At 40.5% G+C, this 20955-nt stretch overlaps 1 protein-coding gene across 2 annotated transcripts in view; it reads right to left on the bottom strand.

Moving 5' to 3' along the window:
• VAV3 (vav guanine nucleotide exchange factor 3) overlaps positions 1-20955 on the bottom strand; it is a 363312-nt gene that overhangs the window by 189939 nt on the left and 152418 nt on the right. For both annotated transcript variants that reach the window (XM_080800645.1, XM_080800646.1), the window contains exons 3-4: positions 4602-4660; positions 2258-2323 (exon numbers count right to left, since the gene is read on the bottom strand). In XM_080800645.1, the coding sequence (XP_080656771.1) occupies positions 2258-2323; positions 4602-4660 (125 nt within the window). The remainder of the gene's footprint in view (positions 1-2257; positions 2324-4601; positions 4661-20955) is intronic.

Below are 20955 nucleotides of genomic sequence, written 5' to 3'. Positions count from 1 at the left end.
CTCAGGAGCCCAGATTTCTCCAAACTTGGCTTGGGGTGCACGTCCTCACAGGATTTATCCTGACATCAACACAACAAGAGGAGGGGGAGGCTATGAAAGTTAGTAGGTGTAAATGACAACTGGTGGGGCTTAAAAAAGAACATTATAATAGCTCTAGAAATAATATATTCCTTTTTAAAGATTTTATTTTATTTGAGAGACAAAGAGAGAGAGAGGGATTGCAAGTAGGGGGAGGGGAAGAGAAGAGGGAGAGAGAATCTCAAGCAGACTCTGTGCTGAGTGTGGACCAACATGGGGCTTGATCTCACAACCCTGAAATCATGACCTGAACAGAAATCAAGAGTCGGATACTTAACCAGCTGAGTCACCCAGGTGCCCCAAGAAATAGTATGTTCTTCGTAATACTTCAGAGTATTATTATACTGGTTATATTACCAGAAACATCATAGTCACTTTATGAAGACTGCAGCCAATTCGGTGAGACAATCAGCAACAATCTTGCTCACAATCAGTCAGTTCTTGGAACTTTTAAGAGGAGCTAAAAAACTATCCTTCCTCCACAGTTAAAACTCAAACTTCAAGGCCCATCCAAGTGCCACCTGTTCTGGGACAAGCTGCCGGCCATCCTGTCAGCATTCTCCTCTGCTCTCCTATTGGAGGTTCTCATGGAGGGGGCAACTCAGGGTGTTTCCAGGGTTCCATGCAGTGAGGAAAATCCCCAGCTCTGGAGTAAGAACTGTCAGGATTCCAATCTGAAGACTAAAACTGGCTAGCTGTATGACTTCCAGTAAGTTTCTTACCTTTCCACGATTTAGTTTTCTCCTTCATAAGTTGGGATAACAGGATCAACCTCATCATGTTGAAGTTAGGACATGAGATAATGCATGTAACATGGTTAGCACAGAAACAGGCACTCAGCAAGCCCGTGTGAACTGAAGAGACAGCTCAGGCCTGAAGCAGAATGCCGGCAAACAGGAGAGGAGATGCTTGATGCAACTCTGCTTAATCATTCAGAAAACAAATAGTTACTAAGGACCTACTACACACCAGATGCTGGGTAAAGTTCTGGGAGCACAGCCAAGAACAAGGTAAAGTCCCTGGCCTCACAAAGTTGACCTTCTAATGAGCAGATGGAGAATAAATGAAGACAACAAAGACAGTCTCAGGCGGAAATGAGTGTCATAAAGCTAGAGAGCAAGGTGAGGGGCTGGCAGCAATTTAGGGAGGGTAGTCAGGAAGGTCTCAACACGGAGGGACATCTGAGCAAAGGCTGGAATGGTGAGGGGTTAGCCATAAGGGCAGAATGAGCAGGGGCACCTGGGTGGCTCAGTGGGTTAAGCCTCTGCCTTCGGCTCAGGTCATGATCCCAGGGTCCTGGGATCCAGCCCTGCATTGGGCTCTCTGCTTGACGGGAAGCCTGCTTCCCCCCCTCTCTCTACTTGCCTCTCTGCTTACTTGTGATCTCTGTCAAATAAATAAATAAAATCTTAAAAAAAAAAAAAAAAAAAGAAAAGAATGAGCAAAGGTCCTACAGCAAAGAACAAGCTTGGAGTGCTGATGCACTGGGATGGACGAATGGAAGAATTTCCACAGAACCTGCATCCCTCTTGGAGCATAATCTATTTCTTACTATAATTCTTTGCAAACATGCCTGATCTTTGTCATCAGAGTTCCTTGAGGGGTGGGGATCATTTTTTATATTTATTTGTAATCTGCACAAGTCATTCAATCAGAAGATAATCAGGTGCGAGGGCCTTGTGCCTCTCCTAACTACTAAATAATAAAGCCCAGAAGGATTCTTTGTGCAGAACAAACACCATCTAATGAAACTCCCTGAAGAACTCCAGCCCATACTCATCTCGCCTTTCCTTGAACTTACAAAGCATGCACTATCTGCCTTACAACTCCAGAAGCAGATCTTGTTTCTTCATCACTGTTCCCTTCACTGTCTAATTCCACTTTCACCCACCACCTCGAATATGCCTTTGAGAAAGTTCCAAATTTTACTTCATTGCAATCTGTTCCTTGACTCGTCAAAGCGACTGGCATGGCATGGGGCACACAGCAGGAACTAAAAGCCCAACGAGGCCCATTTTCTTGGGAAGCCTTCCGTCACTAGTTTGAGGTTAATTCTTATGTGTCTTAATCATTAAATCATTTTACCGCTTCGGAAAGCTATCTTAACAGCCCTGGTTAAAACCCACAAAGGATGCAAACATTGGTGGTGGCTTAATTTTGCTGAAGATGCCCGACATACTCTATCAAATCAGGAAGGCCTTTGTAGATGTCTTCATCACTAACGCTCTCTTCAGTTGGGAAGGGCCTAGAAGAGAGGGAGAAAAAAAAACAAACACAAGAAAGATGAGTAAGCAGCCAGGAGGCTGGGCATTGAGCTCTCACTGACTGCAGAGCCCAGCTGCTGCCACAGTGGTCAGATCAGTCATCGCATTTAACAAACAGCCTGGGCTTCTCCCAAAGTGCCCATCCTGTGGTGGTGCATGGGGTCCCCCAGGGACGTTGTGGCACCTGCTACTCCAAATTAGCTGTAGCAATTACCAGTGGTCGCCACCGTCACCTGAGCAGCTGTGGACAGGCCACACGTGCTGCTTTCTGCAGGCTCTGCAGCTCCCCAGCGCCCCTGCCTTCAGCACTATCTCTCTCCACTTAGGGAATCTGATCTGACCGACAAATGATTTGGTACCAAATTTGGGCTGCATGACTCAGCCCACTAACAGAGATAAAAATTATTAGAAGATCAAAATATCCATGCTCTTCGCCTATGATTATTGATTCTGGCAGACTATTCTACTTGGACTTCAAGATATTTAAGTCATATTTTTTTAATTTTCACTTATTGGACAAATAAGTAAACCCTAGGCCTTAGGGAGAGTAGGAAGTTTTCTTTGTTCCCTATTAAAAGAAAAGCAGTTTAATGTATCCCCGATTTCTAGCCATTGACTTTTTTGCCTAATGTACTATGCACTATTTTCATAACCGCAACATAATGCCCTAAATGCATATCTAACACAATCATAATTATACTGTTGTGCCAGTTTTACTTTCTTTATATGCAGGCAGGATGTCGTGTTTCATAAAAATAAAAATAAGAGGACCAAAATAATAAATGAGAGCTAGTAATTGCTAAAAACTTGTATTTGATACACTGAAAAACATGTTTTCATATTAATTTATGGATTGAGTACTTAAAGACATTTAAGGAACTTATATTTTTCAAATAAATTAAAATGTGTGAGAAGTGCCAAAGTTTCAAAATCTTTTTTTTTTCTTAAATAAATTCAGGCACATTAGATTATGCTTTTTATGCTTTTATACCAATGTAAGTCCATTATAGAAATATTCGGAAATATAGATAAGAATAATTTAAAAAGGAAAAGAAAACCTTCTAATGTATATCCTTTCAGAACCAAAAATACATAAATACATAAAAATAGAATCAGGCTATTTCAAAATCTGCTGTTTATATATAACTATATATATATGTACATATATATATATATTAATATGGAAAGATGAATCACATAGAGCAAATTATAAGGTGCTGAACACGTATCCAGCTTAGAGATGACTTCTGTAGAAAGCTGCCAAATTCATAGCCCATTTCCAAGAACGGGTCTGCAGAGTATCCTTCCTGGGGTCGCTGTGTTTTGTATCCAGGGAACGGGCTGCCTGGCCACTGCCGATCAGTCCTCTTAAGAAGTGCTTATATCCTCTCCCTTAAAATCTGAATGTGAGCTGGACACAGAAAGGAACAACAGAGGGAGAGACATAGCACCATAGAACCCCATAATGGCTAGAGACTAAAGTGTGGAGCTCTGAGGAAACAAGATAAAAAATGAAATCCATTCAATTTCCAAGCAGCCTTGCTGGGTGGCTATTGAAACTGTTTCTCTGTATTTCTGATGTTACTAATAATACAAACTTCTGACCGATCTAACTTGAGTATGTAGTATTTTAAAAAGGGAAAGAGCAACATGACATACATGTCTACATTTATTTCCATGCTTACTGACTGCATAATACTCCATGGCATGGAGAGGTCATAATTCATTTAACCAATTTACTTACAAGTTTTTCATTTAGTACCAATCCTTCAACTCATGTCCTTGTACACATACCATTTTATACTTGTCTGATTACTTTTAAACTCCTAAAGTTGTAAGTTATTTTTATGGACTATAGGAAGTAAATGTATTACAATATCTTGTCAGGTATTTATTTACTTAAGCATTTGTGGGCTTTTCTGATGAATCATATGTAATGAAATGTTGAAGGAAGTTAAGAAAACAAACTGTTTTACCAGTTTTAATAAACTGTTAAACAAACAAACAAACTGTTACCTTATCGGTAACAGTCAGCTGTGAGTTGAGAATGTTTAACCAATGGGTATTCAACTTTACAAGTAAGTTCTTAGTTGCTCAATTACTTTCAAATGTATATTAGGCACTTACACATCAGGCACTGTACATGTGTGAATGAGGCATGGTTCCTGCATGCAAAGTGCTTCACAAACAGTAACCATTCCATTAATAACTATTACAATGAAGGAATAGAACACATGAATCACAAAGAAACAAGCTTACCTGATTCCTGTGGCCAGTGCTATAGGTGTGCGAGAAAGTCGTGATAGTGTTTCTATAACCTGAGAAAAAAGGAAAAGTGTTAACTGGACATGTATTTCAGAAAAGATAAGAATTTTTTTAATAGTCTTACAACCTAGTATTAACAATGGCAGGAGAAACCTAAATTTGTTGACACCAACTAAGTACGGGAGGGGAAGGGCTATTTCTGAAAATTATAAACACCTGGATTATAATTGTATCCTTTAACTTTGAAACCCTAAGCAGATTACTAAGCATCTAGTTTGCCGTTTCTTTATCATTAAAGCAAGGAGTTAGGGTAATATTAAAGGTCTTGTACCTCCACTTCTACAGAATTGGAAAGGTCTTGTAAAGCTGCACTATACAAAACAGTAGCCACTGGCCACACAAGGCTATCTAAATTTAAATTAAAATTTACAAAACAAAAAACTAAGTTTCTTAGTTGTACTAGCAACATTTCAACTGCTCAGTAGCCATCCGTGGATGCTGTATTGTGCTACCCAGACCTCAAACATTTTCATCATCACAGAGAGTCCTACTGGGCAGCACGGCTGAATAGCTAAGTGGTTTAGAATGTGGACTCTCGAGAGCCAAACCACAGTTCAAATCCTAGCTTTGCCTGTCTTCAGCCATCCAACCTCAAGCAAACTACTTTAGTTTCCTGGGCTTCGGTTTTCTCATCTGGATACTGCCTATAATCATAGTGAGTTTCTTCGTAATCATTAATTATAGGAATTAAAAAGCTAATACGTGAAAAGTATTTAAATGATAGCTATCCTTTATAATTGCCAACTTTAAGAAAATTACCTTACTGTAATTCTGAGTATTTGTGAAAAAAGAGTTTCCTAAACCCTTGATTATCTGTATGTATTTTAAAGATTCCTTATGAAGACTTCGGTACCTGTGCCCTCCTATAGAGGGCACCTTTAGGAGCTAGTGATTTTACCCTTACTTACCACTTTTACAACTAAGATCATCTCTCTCAAAGACTTAGCAAGGAACCCAAAGAGCTAACATGTACTTTTCTCATGAAGCCTGTTTCTACGGTAACAGGTATGATTTGTCCTAACTCCCAAAACTAAACAAAACTTAAAGAGGCTCTTCTTTAAGGACTATTCGAAATGAGAGAAAAAAGAAAAAAGAAGAAAGGCAAAAATCTCAGAGCTGAGTAATCTAATTCTAAGTTCAAATGTGGAAACCTAATAGCAAGGTCTCCAGCACTCCACAGAAGTTGCATATGAGCATTAGCCACACACAGATCTATCTCTTGCCCACTTCAGGAGGCAGTACATTGCTGAAGTTATAAACATACAACTATGGAGAAAGAATGTCTGGTTGAGCCTTGGCTCTTCAACTCACCTTTACTAGCCTCTATAAAATGTCAATAACAAAAACTAACTATCAGCCTCATAGAGTTTACTGAAAAAATTAAATGAGATAATACCCATCAAATGCGTAGCTCAATAAATGTAAACTTTTATTATATAAAATTATCATTATACAAAACAAATAAAATAAAATTTAATTGAAAGACTATGCAATTTCTTCCTGGTTTCACCTTGTTGAACATTTGATATTAAAGCAAAACACAACCACCTAGATAAAACTGGGTATCAATTAATTCCCCATAATAAAGATAAAAGTATCTTCAGTCTATAAATTTAGATCATGAATGAATAAATAGTAAGTTTATCAAAATAAACTGATTCAAAATAAAAATAACCATTTGCTAAAAATTCTAAAATTATGCATTACTGAAACATCTAGCTTTCGGAAGATTCTGGAATAATCTGCGAAGTAGTATTTAGACTCATTAGGCACTGTTTTTTTTTTTTTTTTAAGATTTTTTTTTATTTATTTATTTGACAGACAGAGATCACAAGTAGGCAGAGAGGCAGGCAGAGAGAGAGGAAGGCAGAGAGAGAGGAAGGCAAACAGGCTCCCCGCTGAGCAGAGAGCCCGATGCGGGGCTCGATCCCAGGACTCTGGGATCATGACCTGAGCTGAAGGCAGAGGCTTTAACCCACTGAGCCACCCAGGCGCCCCTAGACTCATTAGGCACTGTTAAATTTCAGCATCAGCCTTATCCTGATGTGCCCTGTTTTCAAGCTGTGAGGTGAAATCTGTTTCTGATTTTATTTTATACAATTTAGCATTGCCATTACTAAGAAGAAAAATAACAATAACATTAGTATCATGTATGTTGCTACTATGAAGTATTTTACTACAGCTATTTTATAATCTAATAGAAATGTATTTTATTCCTGGGGATATTGTCTATAATAACTATGATGTATCTAAAAATAAGAATGTATCTTGTGTTCCTTTTCCCACCAACAATCAGAATTATTCACACAACCCATTTCCACCCAAAGGACTGCCGTTTGCATTTTTGCACAATTGTCCACCAGAGGGAGCCAGAAGCTAGTATATCACTTTAGTCCTACATTAAATGTGTCTATAAAGTACAAACATTTCTAAAAAATCAACAAGATGAAACCAACTCCTATTATTTATTTAAAACTATTACTTATCGCCATGCAACAATAGAAAAATAATGAAGGTGAGAAGGAAGGAAGAATAATACACAGCATGTCTTAAAGTGACTCTCAGGACCATCTCTCAGTTTTACATCTATCTGATTGTACATCAAGTCCATTCATTAACTTCAAGTTTAGCCAAAGCAAATAAGACTGTTTAGTCAATGTAGTGTTTTTAGAACAGTGTGTATTCCATAAAGGTGGAGCATATCCGGATTTGGAATAGACAAGTACACAAATTAATGCCAGATTCTCCAGACATGAGAAACATGTATTCAAGAGTATTCACAAAAGAAAATATCCCCAAGGACCTTAAAAAGACTCTTTTCCCTGAAATGTATTAATTTCTAAATTGTTACCTCAACAAAATATGAAATTAGAGACATGAACTCTCATAAAGGGGTAACTAGTCAGAACATTTGCAAGTTAATAGGCTAACAAACAACTACTAAATCCACATTACGGATATTTTTCTTGACCTACATCTACCCCCTGCTTAATAAGCAGCAGCATTTGTAAAGAAATGAAAATATTTCCAGATAACTTAAATAACAGTTACCATGGGAAGAAAGTGGGAGAGATAAGTAGGGCCTTGTAGGCTTGCTTTTTAGAAGGGGGGATTAGATCCCAGAATCTATGAAGGACCATTGACAAAGTTTAAAAAGGAAGATACCCAGGTCAAAACTCTATTTTTAGATCACTCAGCCCAGTGAAGGACAGACAGGCTTAGGAGACACGAGGTAGGGGTGCCTAGGTGGCTCAGTGTGTTAAAGCCTCTGCCTTCGGCTCAGGTCATGATCCCAGGGTCCTGGGATCGAGCCCCGCATCAGGCTCTCTGCTCCGTGGACAGCCTGCTTTCTCCTCTTTCTCTGCCTGCCTCTCTGCCTACTTGTGATCTCTGTCTGTCAAATAAATAAATAAAATCTTTAAAAAAAAAAAAAAAAGGGAGACACGGGGTATAGACAAGGGGCCAGGAGACCTATGAGGGTGTTTTCTTAATCATCCAGATGAGACATAGACGTCTAAGCCAGCAGCAGTTGAGACAGAGGAAAAGTGGAAATGTGAGAAGTATTCAGGCATAGTGGCTAATGCGCTGTGATGGCAAGTGAAGAAGAACCCAGGACAATCTGGGCAAACTTTTTTTTTTTTTTTTTTAGATTTTATTTATTTATTTGACAGAGATCACAAGTAGGCAGAGAGGCAGGCAGAGAGAGGGGGCGGGGGGAGCAGGCTCCCTGCTGAGCAGAGAGCCCGATGTGGGGCTCGATCCCAGGACCCTGAGATCATGACCTGAGCCTAAGGCAGAAGCTTTAACCCACTGAGCCACCTAGGCGCCCACAAACTTTTAAATAAAGCACAGAGATGGCCAGCTCCAAGGCTGCCTACTGGGATACTCCTGGGCAAGATGCTCTCAATCTCTGTGTCCTTCTCCATGGCTGACCACATACATCCTGAATTTAAACAGGCCATTCCCTTCACCAGAGCCTTCTTGGACATCTCCCAATCCAGTCTGGGTCCTTTGTGTTCCTATAGGGCTTAACTCTGCCCTAGTAACATCAACTTATTTAAAAATTTATTTGCTATTTAAAATACCTGAAAAGGACTCATGTTTATTTTGTCAAATTGAAATAATATGGCAATACACAGAAGTTGTTCCCTCCACACACACACCTTCTGCCTAAAGGAGAACAGAGCTAAAAATCTGGTGTGGCTCTTGCATAAATTTGTTCCTTTTTCTTCACGATTGTTATTTTAGGTGCTATGTTCCTATGATACAGATTTTTTCAAAACATGAGTTTGTCATCTAACAATATACCCCAGACAGTTGTCAACACATTCAGATTTACTTCACTCACCTTAGTGCTGTGCAACATTCCCATGTGCGTAAACAACATTATGATTTAACCATTCTCCTGCCAATGAGCTTTCTCAACATTTTGCTACTAGGGCAATCCTGAAATTATAATCCTTGCCAATTATCTTTTCAATTGTGTCTAGGTATTTCTTTTTTTTTTATTTTTTTTTAAAGATTTTATTCATTTGACAGACAGAGATCACAAGTAGGCAGAGAAGCAGGCAGAGAGAGAGAGAGGAGGAAGCAGGCTCCCTGCTAAGCAGAGAGCCTGATGCGGGGCTTGATCCCAGGACCCTGGGATCATGACCCGAGCCGAAGGCAGAGGCTTTAACCCACTGAGCCACCCAGGCGCCCCGTGTCTAGGTATTTCTGTAGGAAAGATTCTCAGATGGGATGGAGAGGTCAAAAGTATGACCACTGCTCTTTGAAAACTTTTTACAAATCTATACTCCCCTGAAGAGTGTCTTAAGAACATAACAAGACATTCTAATGTCCTGTTTACTGTCTGTCTTTCCCATCCAACAATGAAAAACACCTTAAGGGTACAGAACTCCAACTGCTTCTTCACTGTTCTTTCTTACCATCTAGTTCACAGCCAGAGTCATAACAACCACTTAACACAAAAATATCTGTTGCTCAAACAAATGAATGACTAATACTTAACTTGCAAAATTGTTGTGAGGATTGAGGACCATGTGTGTAAAGATATGTAAAGAGCTTAGTCTGGCACAAGCAGAGAATGAACGAGTAATTAAAGAAGGTGCCCATTATGAAAATAAAGTATTAGATATGACAAAAAATTACCTAACTCCTCAAATCTAAAAGTAGTATACATAGTGACACCCCCCTCCATCAGATTTTTCTCTCTAATGGTGATTATTTAGCTTGAGCTCTTCCTTTTATTTTTACTATCCCCATTAGTTGAAGAGCCATAAAATAAAAGTTTCCAAAAAGAGAACTGTACACTAATAAAGCCATCCATTTTAACCACTCTCTTCATGAGACCTTCTAGAAATTCTTACTTTCTAGTTATCCAGCCCATTCATACTGTTGATAATGTAATTTGTAATTAAAACAAGTCATCCATGCAGAAGCAGTATGTTAAAGCTACTTCTACGTTCCTGAGTTAAGGAAGCTATAGCCATAGACAATAACGGCAGAGAACCATAGGGATCAGCAACACAGGTCTGCCAAAAAGTGTTAATTAATTGTGGATTTATCTCCTTGAGTTCTCTATCCTGCAGTTTTACCTCTTAGTCTTCTCCCTGACCCAATGGAAAGGCTATTAATAAGATTCATGAATTCAATTGGAGTTCCTTGAGAAAGGACCTTACAGGAAGGTGGGCTCTGCAAGGCAATCCAGGGCTATAGGCTGAACCCCAAGTACAAGACAAGCTTAGTAGTTGATGAAAACATTGCAGCACCACAGCATGAAGTTACTATCCAGCAGCTGAAGCTAGAGACAGGGATGCCCCACAATGATTCTCACAGGCTCAGAGCAAGTACCCCATGTGGTCATGGAGGAAAAATCCAAGCCCTCAAGGATGTAACTCAGATGTGGCTGGGAGTGATGGACTGAGTAATTCAGACAGAAGCACAGGCTTCTAGACTCCATCAGGTGCGACCCAGAGGCAGCCCAGAGACCTGGTATTACCCAGGCACCGGAGACACCAGACTCTAGATAAGCAGCCTAATTCTAAACTCAACCAGATGGTGACTATCAGACTAACAATATATTTTACCTGAAGTCTCCTAGGAAATCAACAGAATTCATTATCTTAATTTTCTTTGCAATTCTAATTTCACACAGTAAATTACCCCCATTAAGATACACCGCAGCTTAGTGTCATTTCTAGCAGCTCATTTGAGATCCTTCCTAAAACACCTGGTTGTTGCTTTGAACACTATAGAATATTGCTGGAAAATGTCCCTAGCACTTCCCCTATGGACAAAGCAAAGGAGTATAGCCAGATAAGATGTACTAAACAATATTTCTGTATCAAGAAAATTATGAATCAGAAGAAATGAACTTGCATTGTTCAAGAGAGTAGAGTGTCTATACAGATTAAATGGGTCTAAATTATATATAGTTTGTGTGAGCCTTGATGATGATCATAAAAGAATTACTCTATATTTATTGTTTCAAAATTTCAAAAGTAAAGCCCTACAGGGAAAAAAAAAAAAGAACCTCCCTTTACAAAAATCATATACTGGACTGGTTAGGAGCATAAGCTTAAGACTCAGATTTTCTGGGTTCAAATCTCAGCTCCTCCTCTCACTAGTTGGGTAAGCATGGGTGTTAAGTAGATGCTCTTTGCAAGAGGTCCTTTACCCTTGTATCTTTATCTATAAAATGCATATAAAAGAATGTCCCATACTTCTGCTCTTTCCTAATGCCATTGTGGTCACCATCCTCATTGATAAAATAAGATTTGGTCTTTGCAAAGCACTTCAGAAATTAAATGTGAGATGTCTACTTCAAGTTAGCACCAGATAGAAAACAAAGCTTTCTAATGATTGCACATACATCTAATAAGTTAGGTTGTATCTCTATTCAAGCACATGATGGCCAGTGTTTGCTAATACTTGTCAAGAGTCACTAAACTTATCCATTTATAACATTATGTTTAAAAAATGAGAATTGTGGATGGTAAACATTTTTCTTCGTTCATTTTCTGTTTTGTTATTTTCTATGTAAGTATTCAGAAAACAAAACTCCTGTCATACAAAAGTATTTCTAAGAGCCCAAAAACAATCACACTTGAACTTTCTAAAGCAAATGTTAAAAAAAAAAAAGAAAGAAAGAAAGCCCCATGCTGAGTCAACTTATGGAGATAACACATAATAACCATAATCTATACAGTTCACATAGAATTTTAAAAACTCTAAGAAGTGACAGTGCAAAAGAATGGGCTCAAAGAAGCTTTAGCATACATCTCCTCACAATCTCCATCACCTCCACACCCTCACTGCTTTAAATAAATACAAAAATCCATGTAAGTGGACTGTCATTTAAAAGCAATCTCAAGGGGCACCTGGGTGGCTCAGCGGGTTAAAGCCTCTACCTTCAGCTCAGGTCATGGTCCCAGGGTCCTGGGATTGAGCCCCGCGTCAGGCTCTCTGCTCAGCAGGGAGCCTGCTTCCTCCTCTCTCTGCCTGCCTCTCTGCTTACTTGTGATCTCTCTCTCTCTCTCTCTCTCTCTGCCAAATAAATAATTAAATAAATAATCTTAAAAAATAAAAAAATTTAAAAAAAAGTTAAAGCAATCTCAAAAGAAGTCCTTTAGCTAAACCTCACACCTAGTGATAGGGTACCTCTCCCAATTCCATATACAGAAATCTTAAAGCCACCACATTTTATTCAGTGGTTCTTATTTTAAGCCATAGTCCTTTTGAAAGCCTCAAGGAGGGGAAATTATACATGTATATGTATGTGTTCATGTATATGTATATGTACATACATAATATACATAATTCTGCATTTCATCTCGAGAAATCCGGGGAACTCTTGAAGACCATTCATGGATTTCCCAGATTCCTATTCAATCTCCTTTGCCTATAAGGAAGCCAAGGTCCAGCAAAAGTAACTAGCTTGCTCAGGTCAAAGAACCAATAGCAGAATTGGTGTCATAACCTAGGTCCCCTCTCTTCTGTCCAGACTGCTACTCTTCCTACTTCACCACCCTGTGTCTAAATCTCCTACATTTACTTGGTGAACATCTACTGAACACTCTCTATGGGCTAGATATCCTGGATATACTTCACATGTCGAAGATAACAAAAATGGAGATTATGCACTTCCTCCTCTCAAAAAACCCACTCTGGGAAGGACCACACAGTAAGCAAAAACACAGACCTGGTATTACAAAGAACAGCCGCAGCCCAGAAGAGAGTCAGGCCAGCTGTTCCCCTCAACCTGAGGGACAGACATGGAAGGCTCAAAGGCTTTTTAGAAAAGATGACCCTGGAATACGTCTTGAAAGGCAATCAGGAGGCTCCCCGACTCTTCATCCGCAGGTTAACAGAGGTCTGATGGATGAGAATTACCACCCTCCGACCCCCCCATCTCTGTCATCGCCTGCTCCACTGAGAACACTTCCCTGTTCTGAGCAGATTCACTTGCACCTTACTGTCTGAGCAGCTTTTTATAGTTGCCATTTCCTGATTAATATTTTTCTTACAACGGGTATTTTGCAGGTTCCAGGAGATGATGTCATTAAGCAAATTTCTTCTAGACCAAATGGACCTACACTTGTTTCCTGATCCATCTCCACACCACCCTGATCTCGTCTCTGTGCCTCTCAGACCTCACACAAAGCACTTTTCCTTCAAACCTGCTTCTCCTCTTTTCGCCCAGTGAGCCCACAGTCTCACTCCTCTCCCTTATCTGGCCAGACACTAGGAACACTTTCCAGATGTGGACTTCTCTGTCACACCACAGATCTAAGTCCTATCACCTCCTCCTTTTACATCTCTCTTGGATCAAACTCCTCCTTTCTTCCCTGTCTCTGGCTTAGCACAAGGTTTCTCTATTTCTTACCTCAATTACTGGATCAGCCTTCCAATCTGTCTCCATGTTGCCAGGTCCACACCCCTCAAACCCATCTTCTACTTGGCTATCATTGAGGCTGTGTGACGATTCACAACTGTCAAGTCCCTCACACCACCACCACCTCTATGTCCACCTTGAAATTCTTAAATATTACCCCCACGAAGAGATTGAAGTTACCAGCACACTTGGGAGTCTTCACACTTGGGAGATCTGACCCACTCCCTGTTCCCTTCCAGCCTCCTCCTCCGCTCCCCACACCTCTTACGTCCAGCCCTGCCCAACCTTGTGGCCTGCTGTGCTCCAAAGGGATTCTGGAACCACTCACATAAACTCTACGAGAGCAGAAAATTCATATTACTACAATTCACAGAGGGCGTCAAAGTAAAAATATTTATACTGAAGAGCAGGCCGAAAAAAAGGTGAACCGGAACCAGCATTGTTCATTTTCTCACACCAAGTAAAACGGGTTGTAAGTAACTTTTCATAGACACTGTTTGAACTATCTCCTGAGTCCAAGTACCAGAGATGAAACCTGGGGTTCATCAGTGCAGAGTTAGCTGTCCGAAGCACAGTATTTAGTTAGAACTCAGAATACATATAGATAGTCAAAGCTTCTCTGAAGTTTACACTGGTGTGTTAGGGTATGTTGAAGTTAACAGGCAATTAGTAAAGAATTCAATTGTTTATACACAGCTTTAAGAAAGCCTTCAGTTTTGAAAATGTGACCATATTTGGAAACGATTCCCTATCTTTATGCAGAGCAGAAATGTAATCTACAAAGACTATGGGGCCATTTTAATGTTCACTACGAAGCACGGGACTTGGATGGCGGGCCCTGCAGGTGTACATGCATTACTCTCCATCCCATCTCAGTAAGAACTCTAGCAGAGCAGCTGTGTCTTGCCAGCTCCCTGGGAGATCTTGGTGCATTCACAGAACTCACTTTAAATAGACACATCCTATGTGTTAGCATCAGGACAGAGGAGAAGTTGTTGGCATGATCTGAAATACGCAGGGGAGTTCTATGTGACTTCAGGGACTTGGAAAATGGAATGAATTTTCAAAGCCGCCCACAAATCCTACAGCTGGGTCAAAGTCAACACGTTTTCCACACCTGGTGCACTTATAAAGTCATGCAACTCTCCTGCAAATGTCTCCGCTGCCCAAATGCTGCCCACAGGCTATCACCACTTGAGTCCAGGAACAAAAAGGCAATGGCAGAATGACAGGATCTCACAGTGGAGAAGAACACATTCCTTGCGCCAACCTGGAAATGCCGTTTTCAGTCCCAGACCAGAACTGCTCACAGACAATAATGATGTGTCTGCAAGTTATTCTCTTATTTCAAATCACCAAAGAAAAATTACACCTCTGCCTATGAGACTGGGAGAATGACATGACACTCCCCACACATCTCTTTGTTCTGGCTGGTCTGGTAACAATGGTCATTTCATACTTCTTGGAAGTTCATGTGCTTGAACAATTAAAAAGCAGGTAAATTACTTCTTCATCATATAAGAAATCGAGTTTCTAGAATGAGCACTGACTGATAGAAACATGGGAACAACATACACAACTCTAAAATTCTAAGAAGCCACATTAGAAAAAAAGAGGTGAAATTAATTTTGATCATGTATTTTATTTAGTTCATTATATCTGTGATTTATCATTTCACTATGTAATCAAAATAGAAATCAAAACATTTTATAATGTTTTTTTAATACTAAATCTTTAAAATCTGGTGTGTGCTTTCCAAATATAGCTTACCTAGGCACATTTCACATGCTCAATAGCCACAGGTGGTTAAGGGCTACAAGAGGGGATGGCAGAAGTCTGGACAGAACCCTTCGGCACTCAGGGTATGGCAGAAAACAGATCCATTGTGAAGGGAAAACTGCACTGAACCCCTCATTTTACAAATGGAGGTGGAATTTTAAGAGGGACATGGTACTGAAGGACCTCACAACTTCATGTGGCCAAAAAGCCAGTGCCTATACTTCTAGATGCTCACGACCCTTTCCAGTGGAAGCAGAAGCTGGAGAGACCCAAAAATGGAGTAGTGAGCCCTTGTGGAGAGGAAGAAACCACCACACACACAGGCCTTTTCCACTTTACATACCCCCACTGTCTATACATGTCAATTAGGTGATTCTTCTCTCCATCTGATGGCCACCCATAAGGACATTCATCCCGTCACAGGCCGGGCTTGGCCCTGAGGATACTCACTGGATGAGTGTGAAATGGGCTGCAGAGGCAAGCTGGAGGCAGACAGTTTGAGTGCCTGTCTAGGGAGTCTGCCTTTATTATTTATATGGGGAGCCGGCAAAGATCTGCGAGCTGGAGGATGAACTGTCAAGAAACAGTGCATTAAGAATATTAATCTTGGCTGGATAAAATAGCTCGGAGGAAAGAGCCTAAACCTAGGAAGTCTTCTAAACAAGAAAGAGCCTTGCCGCGAATCGATTTCAAGGGGAGAAAAGGATATAACAAGCCTTATGAAGAAGAGGTCAACCCTCCTGAACACCACTGGATACACCAAAGCCCAGAGGCACAGGTGTGGCTTGAGCAAACTTCAGGAAATCTGCTCTGACCCTAGTTCATTACAGTGTGGACGAAGCACTGGAGAAAACTTCAAATCCAGGCGTTTTTAAAAATGTGATCCTGTCCCAGTGGGGACCAATGATCACGCTGGTTGACAAGGGTCGAAACAGCTCACCCAGAAGGGTCAGGAACCTGAGGTCCATGTGACTGGGATAGCTCACCTGCGGGCTGCAGATGGAACCAGTGTTTGGCAGGATCCACAAATCGGAAACTGGCCCGCAAGTAGCCTGGTTTCCTACTGAGTGACGTGCAACTATTTGTGGTACGTGTGTGTGTGCGCACACGTGGATTAGCACTACTAAGATAAGGTTTTTATGGAAATACATTTATTCATAGTTTTTTTTTCCCTTCATGTTGCTTTTCTACTTTTCAGCCTTTGCTGAGAATCATGCACAACCATGATACATTGTTTTCCTTTTCGCCTAAATTGTATTGCATTTAATCAGCTTTTTCAAATTCACTTGCATTATGATTTAAGACAAAAGTAAACATGAACTTTTATTTTTATTATTTAATTTCACTCTCAGGTCACTTCCCTCTTTCATGCCACGTGCTTGCTGATCTTCTCTTCAGGAGTAACAATAGTTGAATTTCTTAGTTATTTTTGAAGCTGTGTAACTGTTGCTTTAGACCTCTGTAACCTGTGGCCGTTAAATCTTGAAAAGCATTTGACCTTAAGAGTCCAGGAAGAATTCTTTTTTCTTTGCAATTAGAAAGGAATACTTTTTGGTCATTAGCTCCTCTACCTGATAATCCAAGACAATCTGAATTTCCCCTAAGGTCTAGTACTTATCAGAGAGAATAATCAAAGGCTATAGAAATGCAGATCAGCCCAAAGGGGTGCGATGACCCCAGTGAGTGTGTGGGCCACACTCTGATGGTCCTGGTTCCAAGTGTTTTCTGGGATACACTTGATTGTTTCACATTTTGTCTCAGGTTAACCTCAGATGAAGTATTTCACCTGGAAGAATGAGTACAGTTTACTGGGGGAAAAATAAAGTCACCAAAGTTCAAAATTCTTCATCAGATTTATCTGGGGAGTCATCAGTTCCCTCTTTAGAGGCTGCTTCTGATACTCTTTCCAACCAACCTTTGAAAACACACTTAGACATCGAAGAGACCAGAAAACATTGCCTAACCGCCAGGGGATGCTTGGTTTCATCTGCAAAGCCGATTTGCCTCCTGGCAGTCTCTAGGAAAGGGGAACTCCTGAATGAGAAAATATTTGTGTACAGATGGAATGACGATGATAACTCATGTCTAAATAACTTAGAAAATTATGGCCTTTAAACCCTTACCATGATGGCACCCTTCATGACCCACTATACCACATCAAAATCCCTATGGCACATTAAGTAATAAAATTCCTTAGGGAGAATCAGGCCAGATCTACTTTAATACTGGTTTCTGCGCAATGGCCCATCTAATAATATTTCTGTTTTGACAGTTTTCTTTTTATTATCTTCCTTCCCAAACACTCCCCCCCAAATAAATACCCTGTCAAAATATAACATTTAAGAGGTTTTAAAATGTAGATGATCTTTTTTTTATTTTAAAGATTTTATTTATTGATTTGACAGACAGAGATCACAAGTAGGCAGAGAGGCAGGCAGAGAGAGAGGGAGAAGCAGGCTCCCCGCTGAGCAGCGAGCCCGATGTGGGGCTCGATCCCAGGACCCCAGGATCATGACCTGAGCCGAAGGCAGAGGCTTTAACCCACTGAGCCACCCAGGTGCCCCTGTAGATGATCTTTTAAGGTTCTTTTCCCAGAGAATATGTGACAGCAACCTGAATTAAGAGAATAAAACCTTAGAGTGGCAGTTGAGATTCAAACATTTATATCCAGTTATTAAAATATGCCTACATGGGACGCCTGGGTGGTTCAGTCAATTAAGCATCTGCCTTTAGCTCAGGTCAAGATCCCAGAATCCCGGGATTGAGCCCAGCATCCTGCTGGGCTCGCTTCTCCCTCTCCCTCTGTCTCTCCCTCCCCCTCTGCCCCTCCCACCCCTACCCGTGTGCTCACTCACTATCTCAGTAAATAAAATCTTAAAAAAAAAAAAGTGCCTAAGTCATGAGTCTTTCACTGCTGTATAGAGAGAGGGAACCTGGGCTGGCAGACAGCCCTGAATACAGTGAAACATTCAGAACCTCAGGATTTGTCCAAAGGGCCATCTTGAACTGGATGTTACAAAACAGTTACTCTGATAAGGTGGGGTGGGACAGCTACGCTTACTAAGAAGTAATGAACCAAAAAACCCTCCTGACTACATCTTCACCTCATCCCTAACTCCCATGCCATCAGATCCCACCCTAAGGCGGGAGGTAAAAGTTCAAGAAATGGGATCACTGATTGCTTTAATTAAAAAACAAAAACAAAAAAAAGGCAAAACAACAGAAAAGCTTAACATTATTTTTTTCAGGCCGCATCAAAAAAGTCCCTGGCATCAAATGGTACAAAGCGGTTCTTCCAAAATGGCCTTAACGGCACTGTCTCAAAAAGTCCTGTACCCAGCATGGGACTGCACAGAACCTACATTTCTTGTTCTGGCTGTGATGTGCAGTGAGACCCAGACAGAATGTGTTGTTTCTCTGGGCCCCAAGCTCTCTGCTCCAAAATGGTGGGTGAGCTAGACCTTCAGCCTCCAATCTACCCAGCTAAGCTGCCATAACCTCAACTCCTAACAGGGAGCCAACAGTGGCACAACTTGCCTGCTATTTTTTTTAGGGACCAGATCTCTTAGAAACAAGATGTTACACCAGTGTGCCGGACTGGCCATATGCGTTCTAGTAGTTGATGCAAAATGATTCTGTGGAAAGTCTCTATTCTTTTTCTACTAAAACATAAATATTTGATTCTCTCAATATATGAAGGGTACAACTGTTTGATCCTTGACCCCTAAAGGGAGAGGACATATAGCTGTGTCCTAAATAAGCAACAAAGACTTGCACATAATGTTTAGAAGGTGTATGTAAAAAGAAATGCTCCGCAAATTCCTGGGAATCACAGCAGAGTCAATAATTTTTGCAATAGTCTGAGAAGTACAACTCAAAAAATGAAATTGTTTGTAAAACAAAACAAAACAAAACAAAAACCTAAGTATATTTATACAAATCTACCACGAGAGCCTTTTTCATATCAAAAGTGCACACTGATTAAAATTTTTTGCCACCACTATATGACTTTCTTTTACCTTGTCCTCCTCAAAATATAAATAGTTTAATTCAATCAAGTCTATCTGCTTTTTGGTTCTTTTTTTTTTTTTTTAAGATTTTATTTATTTATTTATTTATTTCACAGAGGGATCACAAGTAGGCAGAGAGGCAGGCAGAGAGAGAGGGGGAAGCAGGCTCCCCGCTGAGCCGAGAGCCTGATGCAAGGCTCGATCCTAGGACCCTGAGATCATGACCCTGAGCTGAAGGCAGAGGCTTTAATCCACTGAGCCACACAGGCGCCCCTGCTTTTTGGTTCTAATGAGTAAAATAAATTTATTTTATTTTATTTTAAGATTTTACTTATTTATTTGAGAGAGAGAACATGAGAGGGGAGAGGTCAGAGGGAGAAGCAGAGTCCTGCTGAGCAGGGAGCCCCATGTAGAACTCGATCCCAGGACTCCAGGATCATGATCTGAGCCAAAGCCAGTTGCTTAACCAACTGAGCCACCCAGGCACCCCTAAAATAAATTTAAAAGTAAAAAAATAGGTGCACCTGGACCGCACAGTTGATTATACATCTGACTCTTGATTTTAGCTCTGGTTATGATCTCAGGGTCAAGAGATTAAGCCCTGCATCAGGCTCTGTGCTCAATGTGGAATCTGTTTGAGCCTACTTGAGATTCTCTCTCCCTCTGCCCCTCCCACTTGTGCTCTCTTTCTCTGTTTCTCCAAAATCATATGGTCTTATACACTGAGCCTGGGTGGCTCTGTTGATTAAGCAGCTGCTTTCGGCTCAGGTCATGATCCCAGGATCCTGGGATTGAGCCCAACGTCCAGCTCCCTGGTCCGCGGACAGCCTATTTCTCCCTCTCCCTGTGCCTGCTGCTCTGCCTACTTGTGCTCTCTCTGTCAAATAAATAAATTTTTAAAAAATAAAAAAATAAAAATAAAATCAATAAATAAATCTTTAAAAAAAAGGTAAGAAAATATATAGTATGACCTCAAGGTGGGATAATAAAAGGCCTAAGGTCATGAAAATGTATAAAGTATGAATTTTAAAATTAGCAATCATTTTTCAGAGCTACCATGTGTCAGGAACTCTGTAAGAACCTGTGAGATAGGAATTAGGCCACTTTTACAATGGAGGAAGCAGTGCTGGGAGGAAGTACATGAGCGGTCTGACAGCTGGCAGGGGGACTCACATTCACCCACTTTAGCTTTCTTGTAACACCAGTCTGCCTTTCAGTAATATTCAATCTTGGAAAGTTACTATTTTGTTAGTTTTCACATCATCCTTCACATAATAAATATTTACTGAGCATCTGCATATGCCATAAATTCCCCTTGGTGGAAGGGAAAAAAGGAACCGTAAGATGCTCAAGGAGTTCCCAATACCACGGAAAAGAGAAAGAGTGTCAATAACCCACTGCAGTCAAATGTGAGGGGCTATAAGCAAGGTATTTCTAGGGCTCCCAAAAGCAAAAAGAGTCAAGACCAACTAGAACTCTGGCCCAGGGGAGGTTTTCCAATGAATCACACTAGAATAAAATTTGAAAGGATGATTAGAGACGTATTATGTGAACAACCACTGTGAATGACTTTCAAAATAGAAAATACACAGAAACAAAGCAC

The sequence above is a fragment of the Martes martes genome, assembly GCF_963455335.1.
Source record: "Martes martes genome assembly, chromosome: 4".
NCBI lineage: Eukaryota > Metazoa > Chordata > Mammalia > Carnivora > Mustelidae > Martes > Martes martes.
Note: the sequence above shows the minus strand (reverse complement) of the source record. Positions and strands in the feature narration are given on the sequence as shown.